The sequence below is a fragment of the Chiloscyllium plagiosum genome, chromosome 11 (assembly GCF_004010195.1).
Source record: "Chiloscyllium plagiosum isolate BGI_BamShark_2017 chromosome 11, ASM401019v2, whole genome shotgun sequence".
NCBI lineage: Eukaryota > Metazoa > Chordata > Chondrichthyes > Orectolobiformes > Hemiscylliidae > Chiloscyllium > Chiloscyllium plagiosum.
In genome coordinates this window covers 17,160,154-17,179,183 of record NC_057720.1, presented here as the reverse complement: position 1 = coordinate 17,179,183, position 19,030 = coordinate 17,160,154, and the positions used below count along the sequence as shown (strand labels likewise).

Genomic DNA, 19,030 nt, shown 5'->3' with positions numbered 1-19,030 from the left:
TTGCAGCTATACTTCCCTCCTTATATACTCTATGATGATGTATTGCCATCCGAACTATGACACAAAAATTTGCACTAATAAATGTCCCTTGTCACAATGTCTCAAGCATTAAGTATCAAATTTACATTTTCTGACAGCTTATCACCATTACAGAAAGATTTCCGTACCATTTACTTAAAATTGTTCCTACCTCTGGGCCAGAAGGGCTGGATTCAAGTCTGAACTGCCCCAGAGGTGTATTATAGTATGTCTGAACAGATTGATTCAAAGTGATTGTAAAAGCTTCTACTTGTAATCATTTAATGGTATAGATTGAATTGCTGTTTTAACCTGAACAATTCAGTCAGTAATTGCGATAATTATACTTTCCAGTCCATATTCTGTCCCTGCAAGCCCTCTAATTTATGTGCACAATTGAGGTGTATTTCTCTTCCATTATAGTTTCCATGGAAATGCTCCTTTGATCTTTTGCTACTTTGTTTCTCAATCTCCTGGAGAAAATCAATACCAATAAATTTTCTGGCCCCAACAATTAACTGTCCCTTCTGAACTCATTCTGAGGTCCACCTGGCTGACCTCATTATAATCACTACACCTTACGATTACAAAATCAAATTTCTATAATTAAGAATTAGTTAGTTTCCAGATCACCTGGCAAGCACCTCTCAATAAAAAAAGTCAAGATAATACTTAAAAGCATTGCATCATTGTTGTGTATACATTGCCAAAGTCTCAGTTGGCACACAACTTAACAAGCTAACTTTATTATATCACATATGCAACTGCCATTAAAAATGTCTCTTGTGAATTCCCACTTCTTTTCAGCCTCCCACATTTTAACCCAGCTGTAAAAGCAGAATATTAGAACACAACGCTTAGATTATCCTTTTTTGTTTACATGTGGTCTAAAATTCCTATTTCAAAACTCCATTTGGTCATCAGCTGTGACCCAATTAATAATGTTGCCAGGGTACTTCTAATGTGTGCCAAGCAAAGACCACAAGATCAGCAGGAGTCATTCTTGTTCCCATTGGTAATAGTAGCAGAGACTTAGGATCAGGTTGACTGATCTGTGTCATACTTGATGCAAGGACCAGAGGGTAAGTGGAAGTAGTAGAGTTATGCAGTTTCTTAAAAGAAAAACTTTGAACTAGTTGATATTCAGCCAGATCAAAATGCGAAAGATATTCTTTTTATGGGCAAGTTAAACATTTAGTTAAGATAAATTGGTTTATGGTCAAATTGCGCTCTTTGCAAAATCTGACCCATCAACTACTACTGGAAAAAGTATGTAGAATTATTTTGAGAGAATGTTATTGTGAATAATTTTCTAATGCATATTGAAGGCTGTTTTGCACATGTTCTATTGTCTGGGATTAAATCCAATTTTATAATCAACTGGCCAGACACTAGAGACGCATTCAGTTGGTAAAAGTTCAGGATAAGTAAGATTTCTGGCACATTCACTTAACTTTTTTTATGCTCTTCTGTTGCAGAATTTTCAAGGTGGACATTGTTATTGACATACGACCTGTGCATGCAGACACCATGATTTCTAGAAACATATTGCTGATCCTCAAATGTGGGAAAGCAGTCAATTGGGTAATCAACACACATGAAGTTAATGGAAAGCTGGAAGTGATTGTAAGTATTTGAGCATAAACATTCGTTTCAGTGAATTAATTCTTCTTTACTGAAATCAAACTAAAACTGGGTTTAGCATTGGATTACCTGGTGAAGAGTTATTGATCGTGGTGAATTAACTTAAATTAAAATGCACTGCAGAAATTCATCAAAGATCCACTGATAGCACATTTCAAACCCACAACCACTTCCATCTAGAAAGACAAAGGCAGCAGATACATGGGAACACCACCACCTTCAAGTTCCCCTCCAAGCCACTCACCATTCTGACCTGGAAATATATTAGCGTTCCTTCACTGTTGCTGGATAAAAATCCTGGAATTCCCTCCCTAATGGCATCTTGAGTCAACCCACTGCAGGTGGGCTGCAGCAGTCCAAGAAAAGCTCACCACCACCTTCTCAAGGGCAACTAGGAATGGGTGATAAATGCTGACTGAGCCAGCGACATCCACATCCCACATATTAATTTAAAGGAAAACTAACAGACAACTTTGAGAAATGTTAAATTACTGTAATGAAGTGAAATTCCAAAAGAAAAACTTCTGAAAAATGTTAATCTGTCACAGTTTGTTTCTCCTTCCTAACATGCGTTACTTGAAACAATGTAATGTTTGTTACTTGTAGGTTGATGATTACAGATTATTATAAAAGAAGTTAATTCTTTGCAAAAGCTTGATCTTCCATGACTTAGCAAAAACAGGTTAGGGCACTGAAGAGTGTAATATGAGAAAAGAGATACAGAAAATGCATTTTTCTGTTGGTCATAAGCGGTTAATTTCCTCGGCTGTTGGCTGTTGAGCTCTGTAGTTGCATGAAATCTTCAAAAAATAATCATACTGCTTATTGATTCTTGCACTCAAGGGCATATAATGCTGTTCCTTTTTTTTTTAAGTTCACCACATTTTTCCAGTCTTGTTGAAGCATGTTTTCATCCTTTTTTTGACTAGTTTTTAATCACAGGTCAAGAGTACCTTCAGATTTTGGAGGATTTCATAGTTACAGAGTACTACAGTATTAAAAGAGGCCTTCCAACCCACTGGCTCTGTGCCAGCCATTGAGTATCTATCTACTCCACTCCCATTTCCCAGTCCTTGGTTCATAGCCTTGTATGCTATAACATTTAAACTGTTCATCTAAATACTTCACTGTTGAAATGGTTGCTGCCTGTTTCACCCTTTTCAGACAGAGAGTTCCAGATACCCACAATCCACTGGCAGCCCATTCCATACACACTGTGTGGAAAAAGTTGCCCCTTAGGTCCTATTTTAAAATTTTTCCCCTCTCGCCCTAACCAATGCCCTCTAGTTCTGGATTTCCCCATCCCAGGGAAAAGGCCTTGTCTATTTACCCCATCTATGCCCCTCATGATTTTATAAACCTCTGTAAGATCACCCCTCAGCTCCGATGCTCCTGGGAAAACAGCCCCAGCCTGTTCAACCTCTCCCTATAGCTCAAATCCTCCAACCCTGGCAACAGCCTTGTAAATCTTTTCTGAACCCTTTCAAGTTTCACAACATCCTTCCAATAGGAGGGAGACCAGAATTGCACACAATATTTCAAAAGTCGCCTAACCAATGTCCTGTACAGCCACAACATGACCTCCCAACTCCTATCCTCGATGCATTGCCTTGTAGGTGGCCCCAAAATACTTCACTCCGTACTTTTTTCAGGATTAAACGTCATGTGCCACGGTTCTGTCCATCTGACCAGTCTATTGTCATCCTGCAGTCTAAACATTCCCCCTCATTATTTATCATACCTCTAATTTTGGTGTCATTTGTGAACTTACAAAAACATCCAATATTCATATCTAGATCACAAAGCATATTACAAACAGTACCAATCTCTGCAATAAACCACTAGATGTGGGCTTCCAGTCACAAAATTAACTTTCAACCAGCATCTTTTGCACCTACCATTGAGCCAGTTATAGAACCAATTAACGTGGATCCCATGGGCTTTTAACCTCTTGACCAGTGTCCATATGACACTTATAAAAAGCCTTGCTGAAGTCCACGTACACCGCATTAACTCACTACCTTCATCCATGCACCTAGTTAACTCCCTAAACAACTCAATCGATTACATGATTTGAACATTTCATTCCCTCTGATAAAACCATGCTGACCAGACCCAATTAATCTTTGTCTCTCCAAGTGGAAATAAATTCCTCAGAGTTTTTCCAGAAGTGTTATGACTACTGGTGTTGGATTCACTGGCCATAATTCCCTGGTTTATCCCTGCCACCCTTCTTGATTAATGGTATCATATTAGCTATCTTCCAATCCTCTGGCACTGCCATTTTGTTACATAGACCATTGGGTGATATTTTGCATCCGCATTTTCATTAGTGATCCATCACAGACGCTGAAGATAAATTAATTGATAAATTGATGCATCAATAATTTACTTCAGAAGTATCAAACTCATAACTTCCTGAATAATATGATGTGAACGCTGCATTTTAGTATTGCTGCATTTACGACTGTTGGATATATTTTCCTTTCTGCTGTTTTAATACCACACATTTAAATACTGCTTAAGATTTGATTCAGTGCAAGCATTAGAAAAATATTGCAAATATTCAAATATTGAAAAATCATTAGTCCTATGTGTCTTAACTCTCTGTACTAAGATTAAAGATAGATTGACTCACTTTATTAAAATGTGAAACTGGCTGAAGATGAAAGGGAAAATTTACCACATGTAAAGGCAATAATTGTGGAATAAACTCACATTGTTTCTTATGCTTAATTTATTTCATGTATGTCAGTATAATTATCAGACTCTTCAAAATGTGGAGCTATTATAGAGCTGCTTTTGGAACATCTTATTGCAGTATTAACACACTTAAGAGCTTTTTTGATACTGAAATCAATAAGAGATTGTCCTTGCACCCTAACTGTAAATTTGAAGAGCTACCTATTTGTTTCTTCATAGAATCATAGAAATTGCATTTTAATGACATCATGTAAATGTCCCCAGAGACTTGTGCAAAAACACCAGGCCCGAAACTCTAGTGCACTACTGAAACAGTGTTCCACTGTTGGAGATGCTGTCTTTCAGATGAGCTATTTAACCGTAGCCCCATTTGCACACTCAGGTGGCAGGGGAGTCGTCACTGGTATTCGGGTCAACGTTAATCCCTCAAACCGTATTGCTAAAGGAACCTCACAATATTATGGAACATGGGAACAGGAATAAGCCATGAAGGCCCTCCAGCCTGTTCCATCACTCAGTCAAATCGTGGCTGATCTGGACAATATCCCTTAATTTTTTTTGTTACGCAAAGATGTTATGTATCTCAGATTTAAAATTAACATCTGACCTAGCATCAACTGCAGGAAAACATATGTGCTGTTATTAGAAATGCAGATACTTGTAAGGGTCAACCAGAATTTTTTTTTTACCTCAACCACTAACCCAGAGATGTTATGAGACACCTCTAAAGCAGGTGAGACTTGAACCTAGGCCTTCTGACTTAGAGGTATGGACACTACCACTGCACCACAAGAGCCCTAAGTATCAACCAGAAAGATTTTCCTAATCAACCTATTCAAAGATGTTATTACGCACCTCTGGAAAATGTACTTGGGCTCCCCAATTCAGAGGTAGAAACATTTCCACGGCACCCTAAGAGCCCTAAAGGTTGATCAGAACAACTGAGTTGATCAAGAGCAGGTAATGTTCATTGAACTTTGTATTCCCTTGAGGCACTTAGAGAGAGAATACTGGGGGTGGAGTGTATTATCTCCCCCTTCAGCATCATTTTGATTTAACCCCTCCCTTGTTTTCCTCACTTTTTTTTAATGCAATGTGGTGGTTGTTAGTTGTTACTTGTTTAGTGGTCCAATTACATGATTTAGTAGTGGGTTTAAAAAAAAAGTCTGGGTTCTTCCACTGGTACCCTTGAAGCATTTGGAGACAGGTGGCCATTATAGGGGCATGGGTGCACAATGCTCCCTCCTCACCAACACCATTTTGATTAAGTTACCCACCCCTACCCCTTATTTCCTCCCCTTTGATTTCTGTTATGTCACACTGGCCCTGGTGGGCGAGATTATCTGGATAACTTGTGAATTGGATGAGTAGCTTTATTTTATATTTTAAAAAATGATGCTGGGCTCTTCACCAGTAGGAGAGTTTGGCTCCTGCACAGAGCAAGGGTCCAGAAGTGCAAGATGTAAACTGACAAGCTAAACTATAGATTGGCAATTTCACACTTATAGATCTCTGAAAGTATCTTGTTGCCTAATTCAGCCCATAGATATTAGTTTGTAAAAATATGGTAGCAGGTGGGAAGATAAAGGAGAAGATAACCCTTTTTTCTGACAGAAGCAGAATCATGAATTCTGGTGTTTTCAGAATTGGAGCCACATAAGCAATGAAAGAATAAAGAGGAGATGTGGACTTGGGTCATTTATCCAGTCAAGAAGAAGCAAGATATAATTTTAGTTTTATCCTTACCAGAAAGGACTAAAATTAGGAATAAAACATTTTTGGAATTGAATGTAACTGATCTGATACAGAATGGATTGATACAATTTATGGACAAAATTTACAAATGGGCTGACTTGTTGGAAGTCAACAAGTCATGACTCATCTTTTTAAATTTATCAAATATTGACACTGAGTCCATGGAAGAATGTAACTTGAGTTTGAAAGGTTGTATAAAAGACTGATGAAATTCACTCAAGAAAATCCAAAGTTTCTATTGGCAATTAAACTATTAGATTGCACACAGATTTCATGTGTGGAAACTTTTAGTTTTATAACTGTTGAATTTGCATCATGATTCCCTTTTTGGACAAGTAGCTGCTGCTGTGGTATAACATTTTTAGGGAACCAATACATTTCTGTTACCTTTTTAAGTACAAGTTGGGAGTTCTGCCATGATACAAAGAATGAAAGACTTGATAATTACTGACTTTGAAAGTCAAAAAGGCTGTAGTCACAGGCAAAGAATCAGCAAGGTATGGCTTTGGCTTTATCCTTAGGGTAGAATTGCTGCCAGACATTTTGAGAGGGGTCATACTTTTAAGAGGTTTCTGAATGTGGGAAACTGCAAGATTAGGGTGATAACCGACGATCCCAGAAATCCACAGAAAATAAATACATGTTCCCAGTTTAAATCTGTCACTGTCAGGAATTGTTCAAGAATAAGGAGTAAAGTATTTGAAGCCACTATGCAACATTCTGAGGGCGCATGTAATGAGGATGAACAGCAAGAAAATGTTGAGTGGACACAGGCTTAACTTGGCAAATGAGCATCTTAGTTGCTGATTGATGCTGCACGAGATAGTGATTGTACCTCTACCGTGTGTAGCATTGATTGGCCGAACTGTTATTCGGAAACTCTGGACAAAGCAGGCAGAAATAATGTCAAGGAATATGAAAGCTCTACCTGCTTTCAATTACGGGATCGTAACCCATTTCCATCTTTAAAGAGAGTGGTTCTTCCCTATGGACTTGCTGGACTGCATTGTTTCATGTTTACTGGTATCATCCAGAGTGACACACTATTATTACTAAGTGAGCCTTTGGAAAAATGCATAATGCAGTTGTGCATGGAGAATGATAAAGCATTTTTATACGGTAAACTGCTAAACTTGTAGTTCATAAGGTCTTGACATTACTAAATTCCATTGAAGAAGCTAGGCCTTTCTTGTCAAGTAATCCAACAAGCATCATTGACCTCAGCAGGTAGGACTCTGGCTGATAAGAGGGTGATATGAAACTACATAAACAATTTGCTCATCCTCACAAAAGTTAAAGCTTCTGAAAGAATGCCGGAGTTATGGACAAAGAACATACATCCCTTTATAGATCACATCACAATATGATATATATATATTAAATATCAGGAGGAGTTAATGTAGCTGCCATCTGTTGCAATACAGAAAGATTTTGATGCAAAAACAAACTCATAGCAGTAGTCACCTTGAGAGCTGCTGGCAGGCTGGGTTCCTCTTGCTGTGAAGTTGGAGGTCTGCTACATTGAACATTTTAATGAGCGTCTTTTTTGTAAAATGGAGATGTTGCACACACTGTTCCTCAGTGAGGCTGAGGTAAGTGAATTTTTACCTAATGACTCTGTGTATAAAGAATCCTTTTGAGAACCTTTCTTCTCACTGTGTGAGCTTTTCTGCTGCTAAGTCTCCTTTATAGTGGGGGCTATAACACCTATGGTTGAGAACAAGCGATCTGAGCAGAACCCATAAAGTCAGAACCAAAGCCTTTCTAAAATGTGATCTGACCAATGATTTGTGATTGAGATTGGGGGAAACATATCAAAAATAGCACTATAGGGAAAAAAAATGTGGGTGGCACAGTAGTTAGCACTGCTGCCTCACAGCGCCAGAGATCCGGGTTTAATTCCCGCCTCAGGCAACTGTCTGTGTGGAGTTTGCACATTCTCCCTGTGTTTGTGTGGGTTTCCTCCGGGTGCTCCGGTTTCCTCCCACAATCCAAAAATGTGCAGGTTAGGTGAATTGGCCATGCTAAATTGCCCATAGTGTTAGGGGAATGGGTCTGGGTGGGTTACGCTTCGGCGGGTCGGTGTGGACTTGTTGGGGCGAAGGGCCTGTTTCTACACTAAGTAGTCTAATCTAAAAACCAAAGGCTTTACCATTTTCCACATCACTTCCTGAAGACTTCACTAACTTTACACAGGAATAGAAAACTCTCAGCACTTCTCCAAACTGAGCAAAAATCAGTAGAAATGGATCCAAACCTAATCAGAAAGTAGTTGATAATTCCTTTCAATACCAGTGGAGGGTTCTTCCTACTGCTGAAGGAATATTTCGCTTGTACATGTTCAAGAGAGGGTGATAGCATGAGCAGCAAGGTCAAAGATGGCATTGGTGGTCTCAAACCAACATTGTTTACTGACTTACATCCCAGCCTGCCTACTCTGAGTATTTGCAGTGCATACTACTAACTCCCACAATATTGCTATCCATCACTACAACACGCATGTTGCATCCAAACTGATGCCTAAAGTTGAAAATATAGGCATAAAAGCTAATTTTTGTGGCTACTATTCTTTTGTGTTTTATTGTGCCTTTTGTAGAAGTAAAATTTCAATTAATTAATTTTAACCAGAAAAATGAGCAAGCAAGATAAAAATTAGAATGCCCTTTTTTCACTTTCAAATTAACAAGCTAAAAGTACAAAGAAATAAATAAGATGCAGAAAAAGTAATTAATTCAAGGATAAACATTGCAGAAACCACTTGGGAAAATTCCCTGCCTTTTTTTTTTGTTGAATTGTTCAATTACATCTTTTACTTCAGCTTGAGTGCACAGGTGGGGCGTCACTTTAACCTCTTGTCTGAAAGAAAGGATTTTCAGCAGTGCATCATTCTGTCAGTATTGCACTGCAGAGTCTATTCGGATTTTAAAGCTAAATGCCAATTTTACTATTTACTCAAATGCTTCATTCCTGCAATTCTGTAATAGATTCTGTGTGCAGATTCTTTTTAAAAAATGCTATCTGTTAAAATTTTCCATTGTACATTTTATTGCCATGATTTGGAGATGCCGGCGTTGGACTGGGGTGTACAAAGTTAAAAATCTCACAACACCATGTTATAGTCCAACAGGTTTAATTGGAAGCATACTAGCTTTCGGAGTGTCGCTCCTTCATCAGGTGTTATGTGATTTTTAACATTTTATTGTAAAGGCTTAGTACTAGAGGAATTTCAAATTAAAGCTGGAAGAAATCCATTCTTCCCCTTATGCACAAAAAAAGTGATTGCAAACTGTGGACATATTATTATATCATCCTATTTTACATATGTCAATTGAGCTAATCTATAATAAAACCTAATTTTGTGCACATCCAAAATTCATTAGCCTATATGCTACTACTATGATTTAAAATATGTAAGTACTTGATTAGACATGGAGCATACCTGTTTTTCAGTTGGAGATGTACAGGGTTCAAAATAGTCATCAAACCTCCCTGGTTCATAAGGTCTGTAATTCAAAATAGTGTCTGCTTTATTAAGTCACTTTTGTACGTGCTGTCGCCAACCATTTGTGGATGGCAACACATCTATTCACCATCGATATCCACACAGTTTGTGTGAGCCAGGAAGAACTATAGTTTTTGATGCAGGAAAAGTCTTTGCTTCCATTTTTTTAATCAATACAAGAAAAACATCTATTATCACAGCTAACAGCCTGGATATCCAATGTCCAAACTTGAAGAGATTAGCCATCATCCTTAAATAGTTTCCCAATATATACTTTGTACAGGTTTTATAATTATCTGTATTCCTATTTCATGTTGTCCTTTGTATTATAGGTTATTTACTAAATATAGGTGAGCTCATTTTGAATAGTTGTTAACAAATAGTTTTGTTTCTAGAAAAGGTATTAGAATGAATTGTTTAATAACTCTGTATCAAAGAATGTCTTTAGCTGTTCTGAGATGCATGGGGCCCTGACAGTAACATTAAGTAAAATGCATTTTGAAAATTGGAATGGGGCATGCACTAGTCATGATTAAAGCCCTTTTGCCCGAAACGTTGATTTTGCTGCTCCTCGGATGCTGCCTGACCTGCTGTGCTTTTCCAGCACCACTCTAATCTTGACTCTGATCTCCAGCATCTGCAGTCCTCACTTTCACCTTGCACTAGTCGTGACAATGCAGTTATGAAATAAGTATTTACTCAGCTGTCAGTCCACAGCTTGAAATCAGTAAGATCGTGCAGAGCAGGAAATCTGACAAACCTGAATTTGAGTCATACTTAAGCTAATGTAAATTTATGCTCTTTGCAAATTTATTAAATTGACCATTTGCAAAGAGAACTAATGTAGGTGGAAAATAATGTAATGTAAGTGACAATTACATTGATCCAATGCTACTTTATAAAAGAGTACTTTCTTTTAAACTTGTATAAATTAAACTAAAATGAATATACAGAAGTATTAAACATAATGATCAAAAACTTTTAAAAAAAAATACAAATACTGAAAATAAACTTGTAGACATTGAATTTATAGCTAATTAAAGATAAAAATCAGAAGAGTTGATGTCTGATGAAAACTAGAGTGGGCTGGTGGAATAGTGTCGGTGTGAAATATAACCTTATTGTATTTTACAGGTTTCTAAAGAAGAAATAAACAATCAAATTAAATAATTAAACATAACTTTGTTTCCTGAAGTAAAAAAGCAATGCTCCAAAAAACAATACAGCCACAGTGTCACTCTGAGTGGAGTATTGATGATTTCATGGGAATTTTCAGTGGGAAAGGATTAAAATTTGGTCACATTAAGGAGAAACCGAATGAGGAACAAATGGGGAATTTAGCGAAGATACACTGCATTATGCCTGTGAAATGATCAGACATTTCAATGGAAAAATTATTTTAACCATGAAATTTATAGAATGTGTGTATTCTTGTCTGAAAATGGATAGGCTACTGAAAGGTCTATAAAGGATTTGCTTGATGTGATATTCCCATGGTCAAATTTTGCCCAATGCTGTCAATTGGTGGTTGTTTTACAGATGCCAAGAGTAAAATGTTTTCTGAATGTGTCGTCAAAAAGATAATGATACATAAATAAAACATATTTGTAGGTCTGAATTCAGAGTTTAACCTGTTCTTCTGTCCACTTTCACTCATACATTGGAAATAAATTCCTCTCTCTTTCCCCCTCTTTTATTCAAATACTGTCCTCTAAAATAGCTGTGGTATCCAAAGCCAGTTGTGGGATCATTTTGAAGATATATAAATCATTTGTCAAAAATCATTTGTCTATTGACTTCCACCATTTCACGATGGAAGTAAAAGTTTATTATTACTTCAGATTCCAAATCTTTAGAAGATTTACAAGCTAGCAGTGTTTGTGATATTTTCTGGTATTTTTGTTACGTTATTCCCTTTGTGAGCATAACATCTCTATGACCAAGAATGAAGACATCGCTACCCTGGCCAACCATCAGAAGTTAGCATTTAATGCAGATTTAACACACACTCATGATCCAGTCTATCTTATTGAAGGATGTTGCATTCAAATCAAAACTTTAAATCTATTTTGAGCTCATGTCACCTGATTATAGAACTGCTGACCAATCAGTTTGGCTGGCAGATCTCTAAGGTGTGGTTTTCATGGTTGCGTGGGCAAAAGCTGTCTCCAGTCAGTTAATGCTTTGTGGAGGTTTAAAATGCTGTGAAACTGCCTTGATCAGCAGGATACATTATCCACTGACTTTTGGATAGTATGGGTACTAGAATGGGAAACCCCACCATCTGAGAAATCTTGCCCTCTGGGTTTTGTGTGTGCTTTTTTTATTCATTCGTAGAATTTGGACGGTTGTAACTAGGCCAGCATCTTTTGCACATCCCTAATTATCCAGAAGGTATTTGAGTGTCCACCATCTCGTTATGGGTGTGGAGTTGCTTATAGGCCAGACCATATAAAGAGATATCTTTCCTTCCCTGAAGGAGGTTAGTGAATCAGATAGGTTTTTATGACTATCAGAAGTGGTTACCTAGTCACCATCAGGCAAGCTTTTAATTTCACCATCTGCCAAATGTCCCCAGAACGTCAGCCCTGGTTTCTGGATGTTTGGGCATTGAGTGTGTGAAACTTTTATAAACTAATATTTTTTGTTTGTTCACTTCCATATACATTGAATTACATTTTAGAAAATAAACTGTGGGAATGTAAATTTTGTCATTTGTTGTTCTGCTTTTCACAATTATTGTGAAGATATTGCTGCACCAAATATGCTAAAAGATTTTGCATTTTTATCCATTCCTATAACCGACTGGGAAACGAGACACGCAGCACATGCTTAGACTGTTCAATCCAAATTCCGTTCCTGCGAATGAAATTTGGATGAAAATATCAAGACCAACCAAAGGCTTTTGGGAGAGGCTGGAGCTTCCAAGAATATAATTAAAGTATTAAAAACCAGAAAGACAATTGAGTGGCTAAATTTGTAAAATAGACAAGGAGCTAGCACTTAAATTATTGTTTAGTCCATCTGGCATCTCTCCTCTCCCACCCATTTCCCTAGGAGTTAGCACTTATATTGTGCTTTTCATTGCCTCTGAATATTCAAAAGCATTTGACAGAAGATGTAGTACATTTGAAGTGATAAATGTAGGAAACATATCTGTGCATAACAAGTCCCCACAAAGAGAAACGTGACAAGGCCCAGATGATCAGATTATTAATGAGACTGAGGGACAAATATTGGCCAGGACACCAGAGATCATTCACTGCTCTTCTTTAAATTGTGCAATGCAGTGTTTTTATATCTACCTGAGAGAACAAATGGAGACTCTGAAATAAAATCTTAAGCAAAGACAATACCTCCAAATGTGCTGTACAAAAATGACTGACTATTCTTAAAAAAACAGATCTTCACAGAAATGTAATTTAATATCCATTTTCCCTCAACTTTAGAACCCAAGTTCTCAAATAACAAAAATATATTATGAACCTTCATTGCAGGTGCTTTGTAGACTTTTGTTCTCCAGATTCTAGAGTAGGATTTCTAAAATAGAGGGAAGAGTGGTACTAAATATAATTTTGTTTAAATTATTATATTGGACAAGGGCAATAGGTGGGGGGGAGGGATCGCAGATGAGCTAAACATAATTTAAGGAACTTTCTGATCAGATTGAACAATTAGTGACAGATTAACATGGTCAAAAATCATCAGTCAGCAAAGGAGTCCTAAGTGAAATATAAGCTGTGACATCAGTTAGGTAGCAGAAGGTTTTGTAAAATGGTATAATATTTGTAAACTGACAACTTAATTTAGTCATGGGCTTTTTTTTTAATCTTGAAATATATTTTTTAAATGTAATGATGTAAGCCATCATTACCAGAGGCAAAAAAAAGCTAGAAAAACTTAGCACGTCTGGCAGCATCTGTGGAGAGAATTCACAGTTATCACTTCAGGTTAAGTGGCCCTTCCTCAGAATCATTACCAGACAACCCTTCTTTCAGTGGGTTTTTCATGTACATTTCAAACAGATTTCAAGTAATTGGGAATGAAATGATTAAGGTGTGTCATGATTTATATGCAAAGAATTGGCCATTAATTTCCTCAATGATTCGATAATCAATATTGTTCCCAAATCATCATTAGCATAGTATTGAAGTTCCCACAAATTGCTATATTTCATGTACTGCACTTAAAGTATTGATAATTCTAACAATAGGTTTGCAAGTACACTTGAAGATAGTTTTTGCATTAATTGTGCAATCATAATATGAACTTTAAAAAAAGACAACAAGACACTGATTTAGCTTGCAAAACTTTGGATTGCTAAAAAGAAATACAGTGAAATATATTTAGCCACGGATATATAATTTTACATTACTGCAGACAACTAAGTAAAGTTGTTACTTGGTTTATTTCACACTGCCATTGTGTTTTTAGTTATAGCTCACATCCTCTCTGTACAGCTGCAGCGATGCTATCGCATGTCTTTTGGGGATGAAGAACCATAATGGGAGCAATGCCAAATACTCTGTTTGGGAAAGAGCTCAGTTTGGGGCTATAATAAAATGACTGGAAATTTTGCTTTGGCTGTTGTGATTCTTTTATACTTCTAACCTGAGCTGTGTATACTTTTTGTAGTGATGAGATGCAATCTGTTTGTTATGGTGGCAAACATTTAACCTGTAAAATAATATTAACAAACTAAAACTGTAGATAAAATGGGATTTCTTTCATTAATATTCAATGAACACATTGTGGTTTAAAATATTATAGACATTTGGTTGAGCTGAACAGCAAACAACTTATCTAGTGACTCAAACCTACTCACCATCCACAAGGCACAGGTCAGGGAAATTGAAGTAATCACCCTTAATTAATTTGATTAGTTTTGCATTAACACTTGTTTCCATTGAAACTAGGTCTCCGATAGGGACAGCATCAACTTTAGTCGAGAAGCATCTATGACTGTGGTGAAAAAGATGTCATCTGATCTGACATCCACTCAGATTGATCTTCTGCGCTGGGCTCAAGAACGTGGTCACAGTCCAGTCACTTCATATACTAAAGCTTCAGTTGCAAACAGAGTTCACTTGAGGCTTCAGGAAGCTTGTAAGTACCAATGAGTGCATGTACCATGAATTACATTCTGAGTACTCTGAATCATATCAATAAAATAAATGTTTGCTATATGCAAACATTGATTTGAACCAATTGGAATGAGCTACTTGTCATAGTGACCTGATTTGTGCTCCTATTTTGGGTGTACAGGGTCAGGATATTCTCTGCCTCTGCACATCCAGTCCAGGAGAAAAGGCCCCACTCGTTGTGATATTTGTTCTGTGATTGCCAGATTATCTGGGATTCGAGCTGGTTGATTGGGAAATCGGTGTGGAAGCTGCCAGGTGCAGAGACAGGCTGGGCGGTAGGGTTGCCTCAGTGCTCCTGCACTGAAGCTTTTTTTCATAAACTCCTCCACAAGCATCCAATGCCCATTCATGCCAGGCTTATGTCCCCTCCCATCTGCCATGACCTCTGACAATCTCCATTGTATCCTGTTTTCCCCTGCCCACCTCCTTGGCGCTTTACAGCCCTTACCGCATCCTATACACCCTCGACCCACCCCCCCTAGTCATTTGTAGACTTTATACAAACCTAATCCCTCTAGCCATCCTCCGTGGCTCCCTCATACCTTCATTGTCAGTCTGTGTTGTGCTACCCGCTTCACCCTCTCTTTCTTTCACCCTTTGCCCTTTCCGTTACAATGACAACTCACCCAATATCCATCATGCCAGGTCTTGGGTCCTATGCTGGGTTGAAATTAACATTTATTGACAAATTCACTTTATTTTTCAACAATTGAATATTTTTTAAAACGTTTACAACCCATATGTTTGCATCTCTTCAATTATGTAGTCCTTCATGAGGGACAAAGTTTTATTTAAGTGTTTAATCCCTTACAAAACCAAGAATTGGAATCTGTATTCCCACTTCAGAGAGACTATAGCCAGTAGGAGCTGTCAATCAAACTGAAATGGCAGTCAGCTTCTGTGATAATGGAAAGTCGTGAAATCAGCCGTACAGCATTAATCCAGTAATAATAATCCTTAGTCTTATGTCAGCAAAGTGGAAAGGCAAGTTATTTTTAACACCGCAGACAGTTGTCTTTAAGTACTTAAAAGGTAGGTGCTTTTCACAGTTGCTTTTGAAACTTTTGTATAGTTTGTAACCGTTCCACTGAGCTTAATAGGTAATGAACTTTAGATTAGATTACTTAGTGTGGAAACAGGCCCTTCAACCCAACAAGTCCACACCGACCCGCCGAAGCGCAACCCACCCAGACCCATTCCCCTACATTTACCACTTTGCCTAACACTATGGGCAATTTAGCATGGCCAATTCACCTAACCTGCACATTTTTGGACTGTGGGAGGAAACCGGAGCACCCGGAGGAAACCCACGCAAACTCCACACAGTCGCCTGAGGCGGGAATTGAACTCAGGTCTCTGGTGCTGTGAGGCAGCAGTGCTAACCACTGTGCCACCGTGCCATCCCTTATGCATTTGTTTACACACTCCTACTTTTAACAATCTTTACCTTTCTTGAAAGTAACAGTGTCCAGGGACAGTATCCAGAGAGGTACTTTACTTCTCCAAAAGGGTATCCCAACTCACTAAAAGATTCCACAAAGTTTATTCCAATTTCTAGTAAATCTAATCTGCGCACATCATGTTTCGTTCACCTAAGTTATGAAACCAAGCCAGGAATGAAAGTCATTGAAATGTATCCCAACCCAATGAAAATGGTGGGAATTGTGTTTGAAAGCAAGACCTGGATTTGGCTTCCTCTGCCATTTTAGTAATGACGAAAAAGCTTTCATTGTTGCAAAAATCCAGGCTAATGTCATTCCCAAGTATATCTGTAATAGTTCATGTTAGAGAATATTCTTTCTCATTGATGGAATTGAAATCTGCTTGATTTAGTTATAAACAGTTGCCTCCCTACTCAGCATTCAAATCACAACTGAGCAATGCACAATTTGCCTCTGCATATACAATTGAACAGCGTGTGACCAACATTTTTAACAAGGTGACCAGGATAAAGTCAGTAGCACTCATTTGATTTCCAATAGTTGTTCTTTCACTGGCAGAGACATCAAACAAGTACAGTTCTGTCTTGTGTTGCTATTGAACTAATTACTTGTAGTTTGGCTGTGCCCATTGCGGTTAGTATTTGTCACACTTGTTATGAATTTTGAAGATAGTGGTGAGGCATTAAAATGGTCAGAAACCATATGTTGCTGAGTACCTGGCCTCTGCATTGCTTAAGCAGCCAGAGTGTTAATGTGGCTGTACCTTCCAAGGTACCAGACCCCTAACAAGTGGACGGGAAAGATTAATTGGTGGTTGGTGGTGCCGTTGAAGGTCAGTACATGATTGAAAGCTTTGGTTTTCGTTGCCTAACATTGCAATTCAAACGTTAACTACCGCTTGCTGGCTAAAGTCTGGTTGTGTTCCACAAGTCCTGTTTCATTCATTTTGCCCTCTCTCATATTGAGTTTGATGACAGGGGCACACTTGCTCAGACCTTCACACCCTGCCACCAATTGAGCCCCTTAAGTGGGCAACTAATTCTTACTCCTCACTTTAAAGAAGTTAGCGCTGCTTTCAGCTTTAAATTGCTGTGGAGCAGCCATTGGAGTTTTGGCCAGCCAGGTGGGAGTGTGGTTTGTGGGGACCATGGGGTACCACTAAATGCTGCTCATTCCTCCTGGGTGATTGTCAATTCTGTGAGCTGTGGTTGAGGGGAATATGAAGAAGGAGACTACAGCTGTGATGGGCATGCAACTTTATCCCTTAGAGGAATGATACCATTCTTGTACACAAGTTATTCTGCTCATTTCTCAGCTGGTTTGGTAGTTTGGCATTACCCAGTTAAACAGTTGTAAATTCTTTTTTGAAAGTTGAAGTACATAAAATTTGTAGTCCTTTTGAAACTGAAGTGCTGGAAGTGATTCAGAAATTCTTAATGGAGACAAGAGATGCATTGCAGCTGCTCTGGGGGGTTGGGGGGGAGCGAGAATCAGCCATCCAAATGTCTGTGGAACAAGTGGTCGGCTGACAGGTGCAAGACCTTCACAATCAAAAAAAGACAAGTTGCTTCAAACCGTAGCAACGTTTAAAAAAAAAACTATGCATCTCAACAGGAAATCAACATTTGTTTGCCAAGAAGCACTAATGTGCTGCAGCAAATGTTGGCCAGAACGTGCCGGACCTTTGAAAATGTTAGAAATTTTGTTGCTTCTAATCAGTTATACAAAATTAAATCACAGGTCAACTTGTTGAAATGCACAGTTCATCTAACACTTAAAGCAAATTATCTCTGTGGGACCAAATTATTAATTAAAAGATCCGAAGCTTTTTCTATTATTATACTTTCAAATTGGTCATCACATTTCCCTGATTGTCTCTGTCTCTGTCTCTGGATTTAACTCCAGACAGGCTTCTTAAAAGGCCTATATAAAGATATAGGCATGGTACCTTCCTTGTTCAGAAAAATTATTTGGTTGAAGGTAGGAGGAGACTGTTGCAATGAATTGAACATACTTCTGGAAAAACAAGTTCACTTGCAGCGGAAAAGTCTGTTGGTTTTTTGCTATGGCAGTTTCTAAATGGAATTAGTTTAGATTGTGTATTAACCTGATGCTTGTGTTAGTAAGTTCATGAATTCAGTTTCCTGTAGAATCACGTGAATCAGTTATGTAACACAGTTATAGACATAAGTCAATCTTGGTTTTGCTCAAGTCATTGGTTGGTCTAGATGGTGAAACATTCAAGTGACACATTTATGTGAAACCCTGAGGCTGAGTTTCAAACATACTATTAGGCATTTAGTTATGTAACTTCACTGTATATTTAATGTGTATAATATATGTCATAGAGGTATAGAATTATACAGCACAGAAATCGACCCTTTGGTCCACCCAGTCCATGTTGAACATAATCTGAAACTAAACTAGCCCCATCTGCCTGCTGCTGGCCCATATCCTGCCAACTCTTTCCTATTCACGTACCTATTCAAATGTCTTTTAAACGTTGTAATTGTACCTGCATCCACCACTTCCTCAGGAAGTTTATTCTACACGCGAACCACCATCTATGTAAAAAAAAAAATTGCCTCTCATGTTTTATTTGAAATCTCTCTTCTTTTACCTTAAAATGTGCCCTTTAGTCTTGAAAGCCCCCGTCATAAGGAAAAGACAATTATCATTAACTCTGTCCATTCCTCTTATTATTTTATAAGCTTCGATCAGGTCTTTGGAGTCTTTGAAGCTGATTGCATTTTCAAAGTTTTTAGATTAGATTAGATTCCCTACAGTGTGGAAACAGGCCCTTCAGCCCAACAAATCCACAC

The 19,030-nt window shown here is 38.0% G+C and overlaps 1 protein-coding gene across 4 annotated transcripts in view; it reads left to right on the top strand.

The window, feature by feature from the left end:
- Window positions 1-19,030, top strand: part of tgfbr3 (transforming growth factor, beta receptor III) — a 181,546-nt gene that overhangs the window by 132,657 nt on the left and 29,859 nt on the right. For all 4 annotated transcript variants that reach the window (XM_043698779.1, XM_043698780.1, XM_043698778.1 and 1 more), the window contains 2 exons: window positions 1,497-1,644; window positions 14,539-14,728. In XM_043698779.1, coding sequence (XP_043554714.1) covers window positions 1,497-1,644; window positions 14,539-14,728 — 338 coding nt within the window. The remainder of the gene's footprint in view (window positions 1-1,496; window positions 1,645-14,538; window positions 14,729-19,030) is intronic.